Consider the following 22,500-nt stretch of genomic DNA (forward strand, 5'->3'; position numbering starts at 1 on the left):
AATGTAGAAATACTCTGTTACAGTAAAAGTAAAAGTAAAAGTCCGGAATTCAAAATTTACTTAATGTACTTAAAGTATCAAAAGTTCTCATTATGCAGAATGTTCAATTTCAAGTTTTCAAATGTATAAAAATCTTTTGAAAATAGCTTCTCAAAATTCACGGACCCCCCATAACTCATAAAAACATTAAAAAAATTAACCAATTTGGTCATTTACACTGTTGGAGTTACAGACCTGTAAGGGTCCATTTGGTTCCATTTGTACTCTCTCAGAGTTACAGACCTGTAAGGGTCCATTTGGTTCCATTTGTACCATCTCAGAGTTACAGACCTGTAAGGGTCCATTTGGACCCCCCACTACATATTGGATTCATGTTAAATGTGTGTTTTCAGACATTTAACCACTTAAAATGCTTAATACTTTGTAAACTTGACCTTTGGCTCTGTACTTGGTCTGCTCTTTTTCCCCCTGTACACCAAACCTCTTCACCAAAAATAGCCGTTCTGCAAGATCAACTTCCCCGCAGAACAGGGATGCTATAGGGTTCAATTGGTTAATGTAAAAAAGACTCTAACCAGCTGTTTTCGGCAAGACGAGACCTAGCCGGTTGAGTGTCTAAAATGGAAGTACCGGAATTTGGCAGAAGTTTTCCACCCAAGGAAATCATACATTGAGGCTTTACAAATCTGTTCATATTCTCCGTGAATGAAACTAACGAGTGTTGTGATTGGTTCGAAAAAGATTGTTTCCGGGGGGGAAATACATACGTGATTCTGATTGGTCAATCACTGAATTCAGCGGTTATTGTTGAATAATTACCTCTGAACTCAATGAACCGCTGTCTAATCAAAGACTCAAAACTCACCATGTAATTTACAGATAAACATTGCTCTCAAGAATGCTTTTGAAAACTTTTGAAGTGAAAAATAGACAATGCAGTAACAGAATATTGATTCTGTTTAATCAACACTTCCCGTTGTTTTCCGAGGCGACTGTACGCACCTGGCATAAATTAATGGACTACTTTCATTACCGTAAGCAATGAAATAGTTGTTATACTTTTGGGTCAATTGATTAATTTCTTTATTAAGTAGCCGTGTAATAAGCGGGATAATGGGGAGCAGGTCATTATTGATAGAAAAAGCCTAATAATTAATGACCTGCTCCCCATTGATTATCCCTTGAATATACGTATCTACTTTAACTATGTGGTAATTATCTCTCTAACTAACCTGTTATCATCCTATCTCATGGGTCTTCAACATGGGGTCCGGGACCCCTAGAGGACCCTCAGTGTTACTACAGGGGAGCCGCCAAATCTTTGTGTGATAGGGTTTTTAGCGGTGCCAGCCGCTCTACATTTGACCGTGTGTGTGGGTCCGTCCGTCCGTTTGAGCACGGCAAAGATGCAACACATGCGCCACTTCAAGACATTCACACACACGCACGCACGCACGCACGCACGCACGCACGCACGCACGCACGCACGCACGCACACACACACACACACACACACACACACACACACACACACACACACACACACACACACACACACACACACGTAACATGCGGTCCTGCAAGGAGCACCGTTGCAACAAATGCGCCACTTAAAGACATGCACACACACACACACACAAGCCAGCACTGCACATGTGCTCATGCTCGCGTGCGCACGCGTGCACACACACACACACACACACACACACACACACACACACACACACACACACACTAAAACGACCGATCTACAATGTGAGTAAAAATGATTAAAAGTAAATAAAGTGAGCAAAATAATTTAAGAGTAAATACCTTGAGTAAAAATACTTAAGAGTGCTTAAATTGAGTAAAAATACTTAAATGTACTCAAAATGAGAAAAAATACTTAAAAGTTGATTCTTTTTTTAAAAATACTTAAAAGTTGAAAAAAATAGTAAACTTTATTCTTTACAGTAATACTTTACAGGATATAAAGTGATTAAAATACTTTAAAGTAAATACATTGAGTAACAATACTCAGTAGTACTTCAAATAAGTAAAAATACTTAAATGTTGTTAAAATTAGTAAATATACTTAAACACAGTTAAAATGAGTACAAATACTTAAACATAGTTAAAATGAGAAAAAATACTTAAAAGTTGATAAAAAGAGTATAAATACTCTTTTAGTACCGCCTCGATACCAGCGCCCACACATCAAATAGATTTGTACCGCCTGAATGACAGCACACACTCATCAAACAGAGTAGGCACCGCTTACTCACACTGGGTGTGATTATTTTTTTTACATTAACCACTTGAACCCTAGCATCCCTATTTGAAGGGAACACATTTACCGAAAATAGCAGATCTACAAGCTCACAACGCATTGCACTGTGACACCTTATTAGCTTGTAGATCGGTTATTTCCGGGCGAAGAGGTTTGGTGAGGGGGAAAAAAGAGAACCAAGTACAGAGCCAAAAGGTAGTCGGGGGTCCCTGCCTCATCTCAGTCTCAGCTAAGGGGTCCCTGGTCTAAAAAACGTTGAAGACCCCTACTGTAACTATGTGTTAATTATGTTTATGTAATATTTTTATTTTAATATTTTTTTAATATTGTGAGTTTAGTAAATGTCCACAACTAAGTGTCTAGATCCATCACATCATCCGCTCCATAGGCTATATGCACAGCAGCCATATTGGAAAGACATTGGGCGTCTGCCTTACTTCCTTCACAGCTGTTACCAATGATACTAATGAAGGCTCTGTTCCATTCTGGTCAAACAGAGTCACTGATATTGTGCAGTTTGGCTCACTGGAAACACTCTGCTGTACCAGTGGGTCTCAGAGTGTGGTCCAGGGACCCTCATGGTTCCTTGAGGGGGTTCCAAATGGTCCCTTAGCGGGTAACTCTGAGAGTGTACAAATGGAACCAAATGGACCCATTACATGTGTACACTGTGGAGGTCCTTGAAATTAAAAAAGAGAGTTTGAGAACCACGGTGCTACATTAAATGGAACAGAGCCTTCATTAGTATCATTGGTAAGACCTGTGAAGGAATTAAGGAAGAGGTCCAATTTATTTCCACTATGGCTGCTGACGCATAGACACTATTGACAGCAGTAAGCTTTTATACGTGCATATATAGACAGATACTTGTGCACGCACGCACGCACGCACGCACGCACGCACGCACGCACGCACGCACGCACGCACGCACGCACGCACGCACGCACAGACAGACAGACAGACAGACAGACAGACAGACAGACAGACAGACAGACAGGGGGGGGTGGCGTCAGTCAGACAGGCAGAGGTAACCTGAGCTCTCCTCTTTTCCCTGAAGCTATTCAGGCACGCACGCACGCACGCACGCACGCACGCACGCACGCACGCACGCACGCACGCACGCACGCACGCACGCACGCACAGACAGACAGACAGACAGACAGACTGACACACTGACACACTGACACACAGACACAGACAGACAGACACAGACAGACAGACACAGACAGACAGACAGACAGACAGACAGAGATTGGTGACAGATGTAAACTCAGCCGGACATGACATATTGTTGAGCGCAGTCTAATTGATAAACATATTAATTGGAGGGACTCCCTCTGGTGTTTACATTGCTCTGATTGGTCAAGAATCAAGGTTTTATTGGTCACTAAACTGATACAGTTCAAGCAGCAGTATGTGACAAATCAAAGTGAAGCAGGAAAAGTCACAACATCATTTGTTGGGACCTGTTCCACTGAAAGACTCTGCAACATCCTACACATTATAATAATATTAAGTAAGAAATAATATAATAATAAAATGTCTGTCTTTCTGTCTGTCTGTCTGTCTGTCTGTCTGTCTGTCTGTCTGTCTGTCTGTCTGTCTCCAGATGGACTTGGCAGGTAGTGACAAGGTTGTGTTGAAGAACATGATAAGTGGATCCCGATTCCTGGTGAGTAGAATGATAATAATCAGAATCAGAATCACAATCACAATCACAATCACAATCATAATAATAAAAATAATAATAAATTAACTTGACCTGTGTTGAGGTAAAATGTATTATGTTTTAATATTCTAGTAGTTATACTATTATTGTTTGATATGTTAATGCTGTTAACTATGTTGTAAGAGTCTGTAAGAGTCATTGTACTGCATATTTTGAAGGCCCTTCATAAACAGACACGTATACACACGAACACACACACACACGCACACACACACACACACACACACACACACACACACACACACACACACACACACACACACACACACCCACACACACACACACACACACACACACACACACACACACACACACACACACACACACTGTGTATTTTAACGGTAATATATTTGTCATTGTGTAGAACATGACGGACAACGACCTGCAGAGGTTCCCTAAAATCCACGCTCCGTAAGTCACCTGACCTGTGAACTTTGATCTCTGCACTGACCTGCATTGCATTGCATACAATACACACTCTATAGGGTTTGTACCGTGTAGACTAGAGAGAGGATGGACGAGAGACATAGAGAGAGAGAACTACACACAGAGAGAGAGAGAGAGAGGAGGGGGTGAAGACAATGCTATATTAACTATAATTTAGCTGATGGACCCCATGTCAAGGAGCTCTACGGGTCCCTGGACCCCACTTTGAGAACCACTGACTTGGTAACACTGGCAGAGAATGACAGATTGAGAGGGGGGGGGGCAGAGAAAAAGACAGAAGCTGAAATCCAAACCCGAAAATCTCGGCCACTCGCTCACTCCCACTCGGTCACTCCGACTCCAAACCGGATGTGCTCAGGGTCCAATTATTCAGTTGCTTCTTGGAGGCGGCGAGTGGAATCGAGTGGAGGAGCCGAGGAGGCTCTCTACTTCCGCATTTAGGGAGTGTACATCAAGTGTAGGCTCGACCACTCTCCACAGCTCCTCCACGGCAGACTTCCGCATCACGTGTACACGTTTTTTTTGTTTTTTCCCTTCTCCCGTGACGTATACATTCTCCTCCTCCACATGTGGCCACACAAACAATGCTTGAAACCCGACACCATGCCGAAAACACCGGCTGCCCCCCCTTCGCCCCCGCCGAGCACTCGTTGCGCATCTCACACACACACACACACACACACACACACACACACACACACACACACACACACACACACACACACACACACACACCCCCACACACACACACACACACACACACACAGTGTAAATTAACTGAAAAGACGCAACAAGCCACTGGCTTTATTGCGTTGTATGATGTAAAGTATAATACAATTATATACATTGTAATATATTGTGCACACTTATTCTGTCTCAAAAGCTGTTCATTTCTCTCCGTGCATGCCTCAATGCAGTGACTACTATAAATTACTGTGACAAAGATTATGTTTAAAATAATGTATTGTATTTATATATAGACTGAATATGGGTGACTATATTCTGAATTCCCCAAAAAGAGGACACTTTACGCTATTTAACTATAGCCGTACCTACTCATTCAATTCTGAACCGATTCTTAAAATTTTAAATTCTCTATTAGCTGTGAAGGGCCTTCTTTCATGTCTATCAGTCATGATTTATTTCGCTATCAAACAATATCAAGCAAAATCACAAAATCGTCTGAGTTGTTTTATTTTTTCTTCGTCCCAGAAGTGGGGGGGATATCACCCAAACTCTCAAAACCCCGGACATTTGAAGGATTTTATAAAACCCCCCCTGACAGCCCCCCCAAAAAGGACATGTCCGGGTAAAAGAGGACGTATGACCACCCTGCATGAATGATGTAATTCAGTGTCAGACATACTCTGTGATATACGGTGGCTGTTATAAGCAGCAGTGCCGTGCGGGACTGCTGCGGGGGGTGGGGGGTGGGGGGTCTGGGGACTGTACAAGCAAAAAGAGGGACGAGTCAGGATTTAATTCATGAATGTAAGTTTGCTCATCCTGGCGCTGCGTTCACTAATTCAGGAATAAATGGCTTTGCACAAAATGTTAACTATAAAGATAACAATGTGGCCTTCCACATTGATGAATTGTCTATTCTTATATTCTGTATTATTCTATACCTGCATATTATTCTATGCATGTATATTTTCATCCACGCCTCTGCTGCTCTGGTCCAGCTGTTTGAGACGTCATAAGTGATCGCGGAATTTGCCGTCGCTTTGAAATGACGCTAAGTGCAGTCCGATCCTTTGAGGCCAGCTGGTCGGCCACTCTGTCCTCGCAAATAATCCTCGGCTCCTCGCAGGGGCGGGGCTTAGGCGCGAGTGGAGGAAGCGAGGAGAGTGAGCGAGTGACCAAACTTTGGGGAATGGATTTCAGCTAGAGAGAGAGAGAGATGTAATATGTCATACAGGAAGTGATGGAAGAAGGCAGGAAGTGAGATAGAAGAGCCACATCCTTCCACTACAATAGTCTGAATGTGGTCATAGGACAATAAGGGGCCTTATCTTGCCCCTTATGCAATTTCTTATTTTATTTTGAAAAACATTTTAAAATAGTGAACATAGGCGATCTATGTACTGTACAGTAGATCGGCTATTTTACACTATTTTAAAATGTTTTTCAGTATAAAATAAAACTTGCTTAATAATATTAGGCATAAGGCAAAATAGGGCCCTAATTCCTGTCTGTCTGTCTGTCTGTCTGTCTGTCTGTCTGTCTGTCTGTCAGTCTCATCTCTAAGCTGTCCAGTGAGATCAATAAGAAAGAAGAGAGAAGAGGCCTGTTTGGAAAGAGGTAAATAAATTAAATGATACATTATATTATCTTTATATTATGACTTTATATTTACAATAAATGAATATCCTCGTACTTTACGTTATTATGTTAGTACATTTACAAAATAATGATCACTGTAATGTTTAAATCAACACCCTCATATTTTAAACCAATATTATGTTAATAATTCTATACTGTATTGTTTAAAGTGATGTGTTATTATTTGCACTAATATTAGCACTGTAGTGTTGACATTAACGCGTCTATGTGCTGTTTTCACTACTTTTGTGTGACACTCTTCTATAATGAAATAGGGCATTAATAATACAAAAACTAAACAATATAGAAAAAAGCATAAAAGTACGTGGAGATACAAGGTTTTTCCCGGCCGGATCATCAACGTTATGAAGGTTTATGATTATAATTTACATTTTACAATGTAGGCTTTTAGCAGACACTCTTATCCAGAGTGACTTACAATGATTAAGGTAAACATACATACAGAGAGACAGTGAAGTGTCAGTAATAATCAGTGATGAAAAAAGTACTCACACTTTTTACTTAAGTAAAACTATCAATACTGCAATGTAGCAGTACTCTGTTACAAGTAAAAGTCCGGAATTCAAAATTTACTTGAGTGTACGTACAAAAGTATTGGCATCAAAATGTACAATCTTTTGAAAATAGCCGATCTAAAAGCTCACAATGAGTGGCATCGCGATGCATTTTGAGCTTGTAGATCGGCTATTTTCAAATGGCCGAAATATATATAAAGGGCTGAAGTGATTAATGTATGTTTTGTAATAATAATCAAAATCTACAAAGTAACTAGTAACTAGGGGTTACGTATGTAACCCCAGTTTTATTAGTGCCGTAAGCAGTATGCTTACTATGGGATATCATCGCCCCCTGGCGATGCGCAGAGCACAACACATGAGCTCCCGGTCACAATTCTTATTGGGTTAGGGTCATGTGACGCAAAACCGGTAAACCGGAAGGGGTATAAATACCCTCACGTCACTTGGGCACTCCCTCATAAAACCTTCACTCTGCACGCCACATCGCGCACAGAAGGGGTTTTGAACGTAAGCATACTGCTTACGGCACTAATAAAACTGGGGTTACATACGTAACCCCTAGTTATTATAGCGTGCCTTTCAGCAGTATGCTTACTATGGGACACATAAACGTCCCCTGGGGGAGCCCCAGTCCATAAACCCACCCATCCGCTCGCCCAAGGCCCCAGATCCCGCCCTTGGCAAGATCATGGCCCTCAGGCGCCCTTGACCCTTTGGGTCAGGACGCGGAAAAGGATTAAATGGGCAAGGCCCTGACAGACCGAAGTCCTGTCTCATGAAACTAGGAAGGTTAGACCCCAGTCCACCCCTAGTGACAAGAGAAACCAGGGCCTCCTCTCCCCCGGACCTAGCCTAGCCGGTCCAGGGGAGGCTAAGAAGCCGCTTAAGCAGGGAGAAAAAGGAGACGACCAGTTAGCCGCAGAGCATATCTCCTGCATCGACACCCCTCTGTACAGGGCCCAAGATGCAGCAACACCCCGAGTAGAGTGGGCCCTCAGTCCCACCGGGACGACCGACCCACCACTCACATAGGCCAACCGAATCGCTTCCACGATCCATTTGGACAGAGTCGGTTTGGCCACCGCCTTCCTCTGACCTCGGCCAAAGGAGACGAAGAGCTGAGACGACCCACGGCCGACTGCTGTCCTCTGACAGTATAGCCGCAAGGCTCTCACCGGACAGAGACAGTGCAACCGCTTATCCTCCGCCGAAGTGAATGGCGGTTGGATGGAAAGCCCCCAGTTCCACCGGGGCCCTGGCTACCACGCCGGTCTTAGACACAAACGTTAGGTTTCAACAAAACCCTCTTGCCGTCGTCTGAAAACCACATGCAGTCCTGGCTCACCGAGAGCGCCTGCATGTCACCGACACGTTTAGCCGTACATAGGGCCACCAGGAGCACCGTCTTGAGACTCATGATCTTCAGATCCACGGTCTCAAGTGGCTCAAAAGGGGGTCGGCACAGTGCCTCCAGCACCACTGCCAAGTCCCATTTCGGGAATAAAGGTCTGTTGACTGGCCTAGCCCGCTTAGCACCGGCCATAAACCGTTGCACCAGCGAGTGCTGGCCCACCGACTTGCCCTCGAACCCCTCGTGGCAAGCGGAAATGGCCGCCAGGTACACCTTGATGGTAGAGAAAGACAAACCCTGGTCCAACCTGTCCTGTAGGTAGACCAGGATGCTCCTCACAGGAGCCTGGAAAGCCACCACCGAAGGTGACTGGTCCAGGCACCAGGACTCAAACATGTTCCACCTGATGTCGTACTGACGTCTGGTAGAATCAGCTCTAGCCCCCTGTATGGTGGCTACCACGTTAGGGGGCAGACCCTGCGAGTTCAGACTCGTCCTCTCACGGGGTAGACCCCCAGGTCTAGCCCCTGGAGGTCCTCGTGGAAGACCTCGTTCCCTCCCTGTCTCAGAAGGTCTCTGAACAGAGGGAGAGGCCACGGCTCGGCGTAGAGGAGAGGAGAGATCTCCGTTCTCCACACGCCCCACGCTGGTGCTACCAGCAGAACCGTCCCGCCTTGGGTTCTGATCTTCTCCAACGTTGGAGGGATCAGTTCCAGGGGCGGAAAGGCGTAGAGCAGGCCGCTCGGCCACCTGTGGGCCAGAGCGTCCACTCCCAGGGACAGGTCCCTGTCCCTCACCGAGAAGAACCTCGAGCATTTCGCGTTCTCTCTGGATGCAAACAAATCGACCTGAGCCCGGCCGAACCGGGCCCAGATCAGGTCCACAGCCTTCGGGCAAAGCGACCATTCCCCGTAGCGGAGCCCCCCTCTGGACAGCAGGTCCGCCCCGCTGTTCAGGAGGCCCGGCACATGGGTGGCGCGCAGCGATGCCAGGCGTTGCACGCTCCAGAGCGTCAGCTCGCGCGCTATTTTGTCCAACACAAGGGAACCCAAGCCTCCTTGTTTGTTGACATAACACATCGTTGTGGTATTGTCCGTTCTGACCTGGACATGACACCCCACAATGCGGCTCTCGAAGTGCTTGACAGCGAGAAAGACCACCAACAGCTCCAGGTAGTTGATGTGGGCCTCCCTCAGTGCGGAGTCCCACGTCCCCCTGGCTGAGTAGCCTTCGTGGACAGCCCCCCATCCCGAGAGGCTGGCGTCCGTGGTAATCACTTTCAGTGATATCACTGTGCCTATCTTGACCCCTTCGGTCAAGAAGGACGTGTGTGTCCACGGCTCGAGTGACACCACGCACCGTGGTGAGACTACCACCTTCCGAGAGCCCACGGAGTGCGGGATCCCCAGAGCCCGCATCCATCTCTGAAAAGGTCTCATGTAGAATCTGCCCAACCGGATCAAGTGTATGGCCGAGGCCATGAGACCTGCAGCCTGCATGCACATTCTGTACGTGACCCGACGCCCCAGGCGTAAGGAGCGCACACATGCTAGAAAGCCGGCTGTCCTGTCCTGAGACAGGCGCGCCACCATCGTGGTCGAATCCAGTGAGATTCCCACGAACGTGGTTTGTTGGGACGGAATCAGAACGCTCTTCTGAGCGTTGATCGTGAATCCTAGGGATTGGAGGTGCGTAATGGCCAACGCTGTGTGCCGTGCCACCTCTTCCCTCGAGTCCGCTGCCAGCAGCCAATCGTCTATGTACGTCAGCAGACGAAGACCCTGCCGCCGCAGCGGAGCTATTGCCGCCTCCGTGCATTTCACGAAAACCCGAGGGCTCAGTGACATGCCAAACGGTAGCACCGTGTACTCGTACACCTTGCCTTCGTAGCCAAAGCGCAGGAATTTCCGGTGCGGCGGGTAGATTGGGACGTGAAAATAGGCATCCTTGAGGTATATACTCGTCCACCAATCCCCTTGTCGTATCGAGCGTAACAACGTTGCCGTTGTCAGCATTCGAAAGTTGAAGACCTTCAGAAATCTGTTCAAACCCTTCAGGTTCAGAATAGGTCTCACATCCCCCCCTTCTTTTTCACCAGAAAATATTCCGAATAATAACCCAGTAGGTTCTGATCCAGGGATAATTCTCTGATCACACCCTTGCTCAGTAGAGACGAAACCTCCTCTCTCAGCGTTATGGCCGCTTGGCCTGACGCACGAGAGAACACCACTTTGGTTGTTAACTGAGGCTTCGCTGAGAATTGCAACCTGTAGCCTTGTTCCACGGTGCGAAGCACCCAAGGATTTGGTTTGCAAGCTTTCCATTGAGAAAAGCATCGAGCTAGAGGATTCGAGGGGTTGGTAGGGGCTGCTGACGTCACCTGCTCCGTGGAGGTCGTGCCCGTTCCCATGGGAACCCGAGACGCCTTCGGACTGATCGCAACGATCGTCGAGGAGGCGTCCACGAGGGGCATTAGCGTCTGTCTGTTTACCGGAAGTGGGGAAGGCCCGTGACGCGGCACGGGAGTCTTGCCCAACGTCGACATCCGCCCTGTAACATTGCTCGTTAGCGCTAGCCGGGCTAATGGCGGCATCGTCATAGAGCGCGAGCCCGTTCCCATGGGAACCGGGGACGCCTTCGCTCCGACTGACGTAACATCGGAACCCTTTCGCTGTGTTGTAGTTACCCGGAACGAAACTCCCTCCGCACCTGGGGAGTGTCGATGGTGTAACACCGGGGTTCTCAGATGTGATGACAACCGCCTTACCTCGTCCGCCATCTTGGGTAGGTCGAGGGAGGCGGCCATTTTGTGTGGTGACGTTACCCGGAACGAAACTTTCGTTCCCCCAGGGGAGTTTCACCGGTGTAACACCGGGGCTTTCTGTGACGTAAACTTCCGCCTCTCCTCCTTCATGTTGGGGAGGGTGAGGGAGGCGGCCATCTTGCCCTTCCACTGTCCCACAGATGCGCTTTGCAGCCATCTGCCGGACGGTAGAAGGAACTGCTGTGTCGCAGTTAGAATATTTTCGTTTACAGAAAACCCCTGTTTTACACAATGCATTTGAGACATTTGATTCATAACAATTGGTTTCTCTACCTGCATTTGAGTCATCTTGTTCATAACATGCACAGGATCTGTCCCTAGAGCGTTTGAAATGTCGTCCTTTCTCTTTAGGGGACATAGCGAACACTGAGGGCTCATGGAATACATTAGAGGACGATTCGGGTAGCGATCCGCCTCGTAATTTGACATGGGAAAAAATTAGCATTTGTGTATTTGGCAATAGATTTATTCCACACACATGAGGCGCATTTTGTACACACATTTTTGAGACGACAGGACATAAAGTGCTCTGAACCGTATTCATTGTCTTTAGCGTCTCTGTTTGTCTCTGTGCCCCCGTGGAGCCGTCCTCGACTCTGTCCATGGGGGCAACATGAGCGCCAGTTCTGTTTTCCCAAGTGGGAAGCTGACCCCCATAATATCGGCCAAGTGGCTGTGAGGGGGTAATCAGCTGTGGGCCCGGTGGAACCGGGCAAGGACTGTCACTTACCCTTCCCCTTTCGGCTTGCCCCGCTATCCTTGCGTTGAGGCTTGGGCGAAGGGGGGGGTGGAGGAGCTCGTTTCTCGTCTTTGCACCTGACGTCCCCTACTCCCAGAGAACCTTCGGGACGCTCCCAGGAGCTGGTTCTGGTGGAGGAGGACCTGGATGCGCCTCACTTGCGTCCAGCGGCGCGAGTCCCACCCGCAGCACCCTGCTGACGCGGCCTAGCTGCAGCAGGAGCGGTGGAGGAGAGAAGGCCTGCAGCCGTCTCGTCCATCTGCTTCTCCGCTGCCTTGGTTCTGATGATCACATCGGCAGCGTTGTCGAACAGATTGTTTGCTGTTAGGGGAAGACTCATGAGACCCGTAGTCAGAATAGTCTTACATCCAGTAGCGAGATCGAGCCATTTGACCCTCTCCAGATCCGCGGTGAGGGCCATGGCTCTGCCCGTCCACAGCAGTCCGTTGCATGTGCAGAAGATGGCGAGCTGGACCAGCCTCGCGAGCTCCACTGCATCCGCGACAAATTCAGTGTGGACGTCCTCCGCAGGTTTCTTCTCGACCAGGAGCCTTGTTGTTAACTCTTGAAGTTTGACGGCGGCCGAGCCCTGGAGAAGCGACACCACATTCAAGGCCTTTACAGCCGCTGCCGAGGCCTTGTAGAGTGTGGAGTGAGTCACGGTGAGTCACGGCTCTTGCTGTGGTCAGCGAAGACAGGCCTCACCCCCGAACCCGTTTTTACCGAGCCTGGCTTAGCCTTCTCGATGGCGGTAGCCAGGATCGGGTCCATGGCTGGGAGGCCAGCGATTCCCAGGTCCGCGCCGGTGAAAAGCCTAGCTTCTCTGGTTCTCTTCTCCCCGCCGCCCACGAGTACTGCACTGCATCTCTGACGCCACCGGCCTCGGGAAGCAGCTTTGACTCGGTGTGTCGGGGGGAGGGGTGTCAAACCTTGGAACCCCGGAATGGGGACCCCGATCGATAGCTTGGCCGGCTCCATGGGCTGCGCCAGGCCGCATCTGGCGATAGCCCTCTTTAGCACGACCGAGACGGCCTCTTGGGTTTCCTTTGCCTGGCTAGGATTCCCCGAGGCTTCAGCCGTCTCTGCTGTAGGCCCAGGAGGACCCGGACTGGTCATCGTTACCTCCTGGGACTGAGACTGCTGGTAGGAGGAGGTGAGCTCCAACTCCTCTTCCTCATCTCCCCCGTTGTGCAGGACACTGTCTCCCTCGTCGATCTCGGCGTCTGAGTCGCTGTCGCCAGGCGTCGCTGTCGCCAGGCGTTGGCGTGTCGCCCCAGGCGAGGAGGGAGGCGGGGGGGAGAGAGGAAAGCTGCTGTCGTGGAAAGGCCCGATGGCCGCGACAGCATCCGCGGGGTCCGGTGACGAGGTGACCGCCCTTGAGGCTTCCTCGCGCCGGACCTTTCTGATGGCTCCGCTGGAACATGGGGCCGCGGAGAGCGGAGGGCCCATGGCTCCTTGGCTGGTACTCGCCACCGGCGCTCCTGGGTCCATGGCGAGGAGAGCGTCGGGGTGAGTGCCGCTGCTATCTGGTGAGGACGCTAGCAGCGTAGCTCTGGCGAGCCGATGTTCCAGCTGGAACATAGTGAATTTGCCGCACTTGTCTACGTCTCCGCCTCGGTGGCGAGCTAGCCAAGCATGGTTGGGCCCCAGACACGAGATGCAAAGGCGGTGTTCGTCGTCCGCTGCGACGAGGAGGGTGCAGGGACGAGGCGCCTCCATCTTTCCTCCTTCTCTGTCGACACGAGGTTTGAGAACAAAAGGCTAGTTAGCCACCTAGCCTAGCCGTTTAGCTCAACGGCCTAGCCACTAACACGGCTAGGCTAACGCCTCGTGGCGTGGAAAACAGAGAGGATAGGAAAGGGAAAATAATTAAAGTTGAGGTGGTAACTGAGAGCGTTTTTAAAACTGAAACTTTTACACGAAGCGCCGTAGAGTAGCACTGTTAATGCCCTCGCTTTGGGTGGTGTTGGATTCGATAGTTTCTCCGTTTCTCCGATGTGCTGTACAGGCTCCGTGCGCGATCGCGTTGGCAGAGTGAAGGAAGAGGTAGTGCCCAAGTGACGCGAGGGTATTTATACCGCTTCCGGTTTACCGGTTTCGCATCACATGACCCTAACCCAATAGGAATTGTGACCGGGAGCTCATGTGTTGTGCTCTGCGCATCGCCAGGGGGCGATGATATCCCATAGTAAGCATACTGCTGAAAGGCACACTATAATAACTAAAGTTTTCAAATAATTGTATGGAGTAAAAGTACAATATTTGCCTCTGAGTGGAGTAGAAGTTACAGCACTGAAAATTGGAAATACTCCAGTAAAGTAAAAGTACCTCAAAATTGTACTTAAGTACAGTACTTGAGTAAATGTACTTAGTTACTTTACACCACTGGTAATAATAACATGAATGTGTTTGGTTTCATCAGATCAACCGGGCCTCGCTACCCTGAAGCAGGTATTAACATGTCTGTCTGTCTGTCTGTCTGTCTGCCTGTCTATGAATCACATGAACAGTGAATGGAATCATTATAAAATAATCACATGAACTTGAACAGTGAATGAATCATTATAAATGAATCACATGAACAGTGAATTAATCTTTATAAATGAATCACACTGAATGGCTTGCATGGTAGGACACCAGAGGGTCTCTGCAGACCACCAGGCTGAAAACCACGGCTTCTCTGACCCACAGGCTGGCTGGGGAGAGGACGAGTTTGTAAGTCTGTCTGTCTGTCTGTCTGTCTGTCTGTCTGTCTGTCTGTCTGTCTGTCTGTCTGTCTGTCTGTCTCATAGAAATGAATTAAACCAATAAACAAAGTAAAAGGGAGCGGCAGTGGCTCAGGAGTAGAGTGGCCGGTAGAGCGGCTGGAGGGGAATCGTGAGGTTCCCAGTTCGATTCGTTAGTGTTGAAGTGTTCTTGAGCAAGATACTGAACCCCTAATTGCTCCCGATGAGAAGGTTGGTGTCTTGCATGGTTTCCTCCTCCATCAGTGTGTGAATGTGTGTGTGAATATAAATATAAATACACCATTTACCCACCATTAAAAAAAAAAAAGAATACAGAGAATATTAAAAAATATATGTGCACCTGCAAAACAATAAGAAGAAATGAATACAAAACACTGCGGTGTCACATGTAGCGGCCCCCCACGGCCTTCTTCAGGGGGGTTGATAGATGGACTGTTGCAGGGGTAGGCAACCTTAGACACAGATGCCAATATTGGCACAGGGGAGGGTGATCACTGGCACACTGTTGTGAAACAGAGGATTTTTCTTAAAAAAATAATATTAAAAAAATGTAGTCATTAGTCAAAAAGTCCTCTCACATCTGTATGCAAATTCCATCCTGCACATAATTCTACATTAATTCAAATTGTGAACTCTGAATGGGAAAGGAGTCTGGCAGATATGTGGGGTTATTACTCGGCTTGGTTGAATGCTTGGTTCTGATTGGTCAATCGCTGAATTCAGCGGTTTGTTATTTCTGGATAATGACCGATGACCTCAATAACCGACCTCAGAGCACCTGCTCATGTCAATCTGCGTTCAATATGTCATCAATAATGACCGGCTACCCGTCAATTATCCCTTGCTTAATGCTCTGTGTCTAATGATCATTACATCCTGAAGTGAAAGGACATATTTCCCAAAGTATTTAAACTTGGGACCCCCCAAAATAATCATATTTGAACTTGGGACCCCCCAAAATAATCAGGTTTGAACTTGGGACCCCCCAAAATAATCATGTTTGAACTTGGGACCCCCCAAAATAATCATATTTGAACTGGGGACCCCCAGCTCTGACAAGCACTTGGGAATTGTAGGAGTTGAGGCATTACATTTAGTGCTACTTTAAGTTCTCTCCCTGTCTGTGTGTGTGGGTGTGTGTGTTTGTGTGTGTGTGTTTGTGTGTGTGTGTGTGTGTGTGTGTGTGTGTGTGTGTGTGTGTGTGTGTGTGTGTGTGTGTGTGTGTGTGTGTGTGTGTGTGTGTGTGTGTGTGTGTGTGTGTGTGTGTGTGTGTGTGTGTGTGTGTGTGTGTGTGCTTGCGTGCGTGCGTGCATGCGTGCGTGTGCGTGTGCTTGTGCGTGTGCGTGCTTGCTTGCGTGCGTGTGTGCGTGTGTGCGTGCGTGCGTGTGCGCGTATGTGTGTGTGTGTGTGTGTGTGTGTGTGTGTGTGTGTGTGTGTGTGTGTGTGTGTGTGTGTGTGTGTGTGTGTGTGTGTGTGTGTGTGTGTGTGTGTGTGTGTGTTTGTGCGTGCGTGTGTGTGTGTGTCAGGAGGACAGTGATGATGACTATGAGGACCCAGACGGTGATGAAGGCGGCGAGGGGGGCAGTGGGGGGGACTATGAGTCTCCCGAAGACGGAGCCTTCGCCGACGACAACGACTACGAGCCCCCCCCCTCTGAGCCCCCCGACGACCTCACCCACAAACTCTGCCCCTCCCACCCCCTGCCCGACGGAGACTACATAGGTAATTGTCATTTTCCATTTTTAAAATAAAGTTACCCCCGGTCTCAGTAACAATAGGCTCTATGCACAGCAGCCATATTGGGAAAGAAATTGGGCCTCTTCTTACTTGCTTCACAGGTGTTACCAATGATACTAATGAAGGCTCTGTTCCATTCTGGTCAAACAGAGTCAGGGTGCTGATGTTGCATGTTGGCTCACTGGAACCACCAGTGGGTCTCAAACATAGAGTTAAAAATAATAGAGAGGGCACCCGAAATCTCCTCCCATCCACTTGCATTGAGTTGCTCACCCAGCGCATGGGCCGAAATCACCCCTTCTTCCGGGTTGGAAATTTGGTGGGCGCGGCCTATTTAGGGCCCCAGTTCGTCACAGAAGTGACGCGTTTTGCGTCACAGAAGCGAGCAGCACCGTGCGCAAGCTCGTGCGCACGCTCGTGAGTCGAGCCCATTGGTCGAAACCGTTTTCGCTCGTTCGTGTAGGAGCCCCTACGCTGCAGTACCATGAATGGCCAGCATGTCCATTTGGCTTCAATGAAACCACTGGGTTCTGGGGGCTTGGTCTCAAAGTGTGGTCCAGGGACTCTCATGGTTCCTTGAGGGGGTTCAAATGTCCCCTTACTTGTGAGTAACTCTGAGAGTGTACAAATGGAACCAAATGGACCCTTACGGGTCCATTTGGTTCCATTTGTACACTCTCAGAGTGTGTCCTTGAAATTAAAAGGTTTGAGAACCACTGTGCTACACTAAATGGAACAGAGCCTTCATTAGAATCACACCTGTGAAGGAAGTAAAGAAGGTGCCCAATTTCTGTCCAATATGGCAGTTCTGCATAGAGCCAATTCGTGACGCCCGTTTCTGTGACGCAGGCGGAACTAACTCTCACATGGGCGGACCGCTTTAAATAACTCCCCAAACCCCTGGAATACCAGATGGCACCGTGGCGTCGACGTTAATCATTAGCCTGTCAATCCCAATTTGCCAATACTTTTGTACTTTTACTCAGGTGAATTTTGATTACCTGACTTTTACTTGTAGCAGAGTATTTCTACAATGCAGTATTGATACTTTTACTTAAGTAAAACATTTGAGTACTGTTTCCACCACTGTTAGAAGGACAATATCGGTCACCAGAAGCAGGGACGTGTTTTCAACTAGTCTAACAATTGAGTACAATTGCAATTTAGCGACATACTGAATGCTAAATAATGTGCGTGCGTGTGTTGTGTGTGTGTGTGTGTGTGTAGATAACAGAAGCAGTATATCTTCCCGAGTACTGCCCCCTGTGGTTACACCCCGCCCACCCGGCCCAGCCGTTCCTAGCTCCACCCGTCCGGTGAGTATACTTGCCGAGACGAATGGGAAAGCAAGACCCGCCATATCCGCTTTACCTCCCATATATACTGTATGTGACGTAGGCGACCGCCTCTTTAGGACAGTGGTTCTCAAACGTTTTCAAGCCTAAGGGCCCCCACATTGATGTGTAATGTGTATTTGGCCACAAACTCCCATCTGAAAATGTTTTGTGCCAGGCACCCCCCCCAGAAGATAAGATGCATGCTTAAAGGACAACTTTGGTTTTTTACAACCAAGGTTTATGTTTTAGCTTGTAATTAAAGTAAATAAAAGATGAGTTTTACATTTTAAGTTAGCAATTTCCGGGATCTTTTTTACAGTGGCAAAAAAGTGGTTGTAAAAAAACGTAAGTTGTCCTTTAAAAACGAATCAAAATTATAAAAAAGAAAAAATATATATTTTTCAAACATTTTCAAAAATAGCCGATGCACAAGCTCGCAGCGAGCTTGTGCATCGGCTATTTTTGGATGAACAACATATAAATGGATAAAGTCGTTAAAGTTTCGCGATGATACATTAACAACTTTTGCTGGAGACCCCCTGGAACCCCCTCAAGGACCTCCGGGGGTCCCCGGACCTCACTTTGAGAACCACTGCTTTTTAGGGAGACCAGGAGCAGGTTGGAGTCTATTCATTCCAATGGGAAGAGTGAACATGAACACAGCTTCTGAACCATTCTTTAGATCCTTGGTCACAGAACAAAATTCTGGACCCAATCGCCACCAGCCAAAAACTGCTTTTTTTCACAGAGACAAATCAGGAGAAAATCCACTTTGTTATCTACCTTTCTCTGTCCCAGCCAGTGTTGGAAAAGTTACTAAAATTTAGTGATATATTACTTATTACATATTACTTGTTTAAAAAGTAATATAGTTACTTTACTTATTACTCCCTTCCAAAAGTAATTAGTTACTTTACTAGTTACTGGAAAAAAGTAATATATTACTTTAAGTTACATATTACTTTAGTTACTTTCCAACACTGGTCCCAGCAACACACTCTCATGAGCTCTAGCACCAGTAAACATAGGACGTTGGCGAGATCTGCCGCCCACCTAGGAGACCATTTTGTGTACAATTTCACCTCTATAGTGGTTAAAATTGGGATGGCGGATATAGGGCTGTGACTGTTACAAATTTAAAGGGATATTTCACTTTCAAAAACATGTGGGTTCATTTTATCGTCTACTGAGGCTTTTGTGAGCCCCCCAGACAGTTTTTAAGTTGCTTGATTCAGTATTTAGATATTTGATATTCATTTTATCAGACACGCCCCTTCCTATACAAACCCATTGTAACCGTGTTTTTTCGATTAGCTTTTTCCTTTTTTTTTTTCTTTTTTTTTTATTGTATTACATTTTTTTCATTTTCCAAAAATAATATTTAAAATAAACAAAAAAAGTTATCGAAAAAACACGGCCCCCTCGCGTATTAGGAGGGCAAGGTGAGTCACCAGAACCAAGGACGGGTGTTTTTGATGAATCTAACATGTTAAAAATTGAGTTATAATGGGTTTGTATAGGAAGGGGGCGTGTCTGATCAAATGAATATCAAATATCTAAATACTGAATCTAGCAACTTAAAAACGGTCTGGGGGGCTCACAAAAGCCTGAGTAGATGATAAAATTACCCAAAGTTTTTTTGAAAGTGAAATATCCCTTTAAGTTGACGATTAATTGTCACTCAAATAATTGCGATTAATGATTTAATTGTGTGTTTAAGCCTTTTAGGTTTCGTAATGAAAAGTTGCACAGGGCAGATATGACAAATAACTGAAAAATGCAAAGAAATTATTTACACATTTAATCATTTTATGCATGTAAAAATGTTATGCATGTAAAAATAGCAGAAATAGCAGATCTACAAGCTTACAACGCGTCACTGACGCGTTGTGAGCTTGTAGATCAGCTATTTCTGCTTTTTTAATATTTGAAAAGGTGTGACAAAATGTCAACATGGAAACGATTTTGACGATTAATGAAAAATAATTGCGATTATCTCAAATAATTCCGATTAGACGATTATGTAATAATTGTGACAGGCCTAATGGCGGATCTTCTTAAATATCCACTATCTTTGGAACTGGAGGCTTGCAAGCCTGTCAGGCGTCTGTGACTCTGAGAGTGTACAAATGGAGTCAAATGGACCCTATATAAATGTTCATTTGGTTCCATCCGTACACACTCTCAGAGTTACAGACCGATATGGGTCTATTTGGTTCCATGTGTACACTCTCAGAGTTACAGACCTGTAGGGTCCATTGGGAACCCTCTCAAAGAACCATCAAAGGGTCCTTGCCTCCTTGGACCATTTACTAGTCTAGAAATGGACCATCCACTATGTAACTCCTCTGGTTGAATAGAGTTATTCTGCCCCCTGGTGGTCAAACAGCAGAGGGACACTAGCAGAATGAGAATGAACATTGGAGTGTGTGTGTGTGTGTGTGTGTGTGTGTGTGTGTGTGTGTGTGTGTGTGTGTGTGTGTGTGTGTGTGTGTGTGTGTGTGTGTGTGTGTGTGTGTGTGTGTGTGTGTGTGTGTGTGTGTGTGTGTGTGTGTGTGTGTGTTGACAGGCAGTGGAACCATCGCCTGAAGCGAAGCCTCCAGTAAAGGGTAAGATAATGTATTTATTGTCTCCGCCGTAGTTGTCTCCGCCGTAGGTGGAGAGTATGTTTTCGCTTCGTCCCGCCGTGTGTGAGCAAACATTGTTAGCCAAGCTAACATTGGTCAAGCTCCACGTGACACGTGTCAATATGTTGAAACCAATGCCTTTGATTGGCTAGAGGGACGCATGACGAAATAAAATCCTATAAATAGGTGTGTCACTTGTGTCAAGTGAGGTAAGACAGGATCAATCAGTCTTGATTGGAACAGTACCTTCCAGTCCAAATCACCCGTCCGTGCGTGTGTGTGTCCCTCTGAGAACACCTAACATTGTTCAAGCAAAGGCGCAGAAGGCCAAAGCTAAGAAAGCATACTCATCTACAACAGTAACACAGAAGAGGACTATAGAGTTGAATTGATCCCACAACAAGGCCGAAGTCTTAATACTGTAACATTTGGCCGCCTTGATCAAATACATTATGTACTGTAGCACTAGAGAAAACTGACATAGATCAAACACACCAATCAACTGCTGAAACTGTTCAAGACAATGAAGATGAAGAAGACAGACAAGCATTTGAACAAACCAGTCAATTACGACGACTCCCATATGACACATTGCTTCAAGAAGAACATCTTTTAGACACTACATATTCAGTCGCCCCTGCAGAACACCAAAAACCCCAAAACACCGAAAACCACGCGCATTCTACCAAGACGACCCGTTCTACCAAGACGACCCGTGCTATTAAAATAGCACGGGTCTGCTGGCGGAGACCTGTGCTCCGAGGAGCACATTTTCTAGTTATTATTATTATTATTATTATTATTATTATTATTATTATTATTATTATTATTATTATTATTATTATTATGTTAATCAGGGTGTTTTTCTGATCATTGTCATCAGCTCCTCCTAAGGTGTTCAGAGACAAGAAACCTACCAGAGTCCAACCTGCACCATTACCTGGACTAGGTCTGTCTGTCTGTCTGTCTGTCTGTCTGTCTGTCTGTCTGTCTGTCTGTCTGTCTGTCTGTCTGTCTGTATGTCTATATAATGTATTAATATGTCATTGTATTTTGCTCTGCAGGCCAGCAGTTCAACACAGGTGAAAGAGTGAGTAGAAATAGTATGCATACAGTACAACTATTTTATTAGTAAATTGCTACAACACTTTTATTGACATGTCTTATCTCCGTATTTTAACTTTTTTCTTTGTAAATTAATGCCGTACTTCACCATTCTATGTCATACAAAACTAGCAAAAATAGCAGATCTACAAGCTCATATTTTTTAAATGGAACCGTGTTTTTTTTCTACTTTTTGAATTAGAATCCTGAAAAGTCACTTTTGTAGTTCATTTCAAATGCATTTAGTTATACTTATGTTAACTTTATGAACTTAAATACAAATACATTGGACATAAAAAAGACAAGAAGAATAGAATATTAATACTTGTCAATAAGCTACTAATATAGACTGAAGTAGTTAAATCGGGTCATGTTTGCATGTTTGGAATTGTAACAGCTGAAATCAATAATATATCAGTATTATGATATTAACCTGCGGGCCGCATTAAGTGAAGGTGGGGGCCGCATGTGGTTTAGACTGATGCTAGGGTCTTGGTTCACCTGTGATTACTGAGGCACTACACTCTCTCTCTGCATTCCATGTGTTTAGCCTTCTTATTGTAAGTCGCTCTGGATAAAGAGCATCTGCTAAATGCCTACATTGTAAATGAACTCTCTGGATATTAAAGTTTATAGTTTTTAAACATACAGAGTGCAGTATAGTGAGTTTTATGTTTCAGAGTTTCTGCTCTAGAAGAAACAGAACTAAGTGTCAATTAAAGATT

The 22,500-nt window shown here is 46.3% G+C and overlaps 1 protein-coding gene across 2 annotated transcripts in view; it reads left to right on the forward strand.

Moving 5' to 3' along the window:
* Positions 1 to 22,500, forward strand: part of LOC308090412 (lymphocyte cytosolic protein 2-like) — a 33,174-nt gene that overhangs the window by 2,336 nt on the left and 8,338 nt on the right. Inside the window, exons 2-11 of one of the 2 annotated variants that reach the window (XM_080435579.1) lie at positions 3,879 to 3,941; positions 4,363 to 4,409; positions 6,684 to 6,749; positions 14,646 to 14,674; positions 14,856 to 14,938; positions 16,497 to 16,692; positions 17,935 to 18,023; positions 20,614 to 20,653; positions 21,555 to 21,620; positions 21,736 to 21,761. In XM_080435579.1, coding sequence (XP_080291705.1) covers positions 3,879 to 3,941; positions 4,363 to 4,409; positions 6,684 to 6,749; positions 14,646 to 14,674; positions 14,856 to 14,938; positions 16,497 to 16,692; positions 17,935 to 18,023; positions 20,614 to 20,653; positions 21,555 to 21,620; positions 21,736 to 21,761 — 705 coding nt within the window. The remainder of the gene's footprint in view (positions 1 to 3,878; positions 3,942 to 4,362; positions 4,410 to 6,683; positions 6,750 to 14,645; positions 14,675 to 14,855; positions 14,939 to 16,496; positions 16,693 to 17,934; positions 18,024 to 20,613; positions 20,654 to 21,554; positions 21,621 to 21,735; positions 21,762 to 22,500) is intronic. The other variant, XM_080435580.1, reaches the window with a different exon arrangement.

The sequence above is a fragment of the Gymnoscopelus braueri genome, assembly GCF_963280865.1.
Source record: "Gymnoscopelus braueri genome assembly, chromosome: 8".
NCBI classification, from domain to species: domain Eukaryota; kingdom Metazoa; phylum Chordata; class Actinopteri; order Myctophiformes; family Myctophidae; genus Gymnoscopelus; species Gymnoscopelus braueri.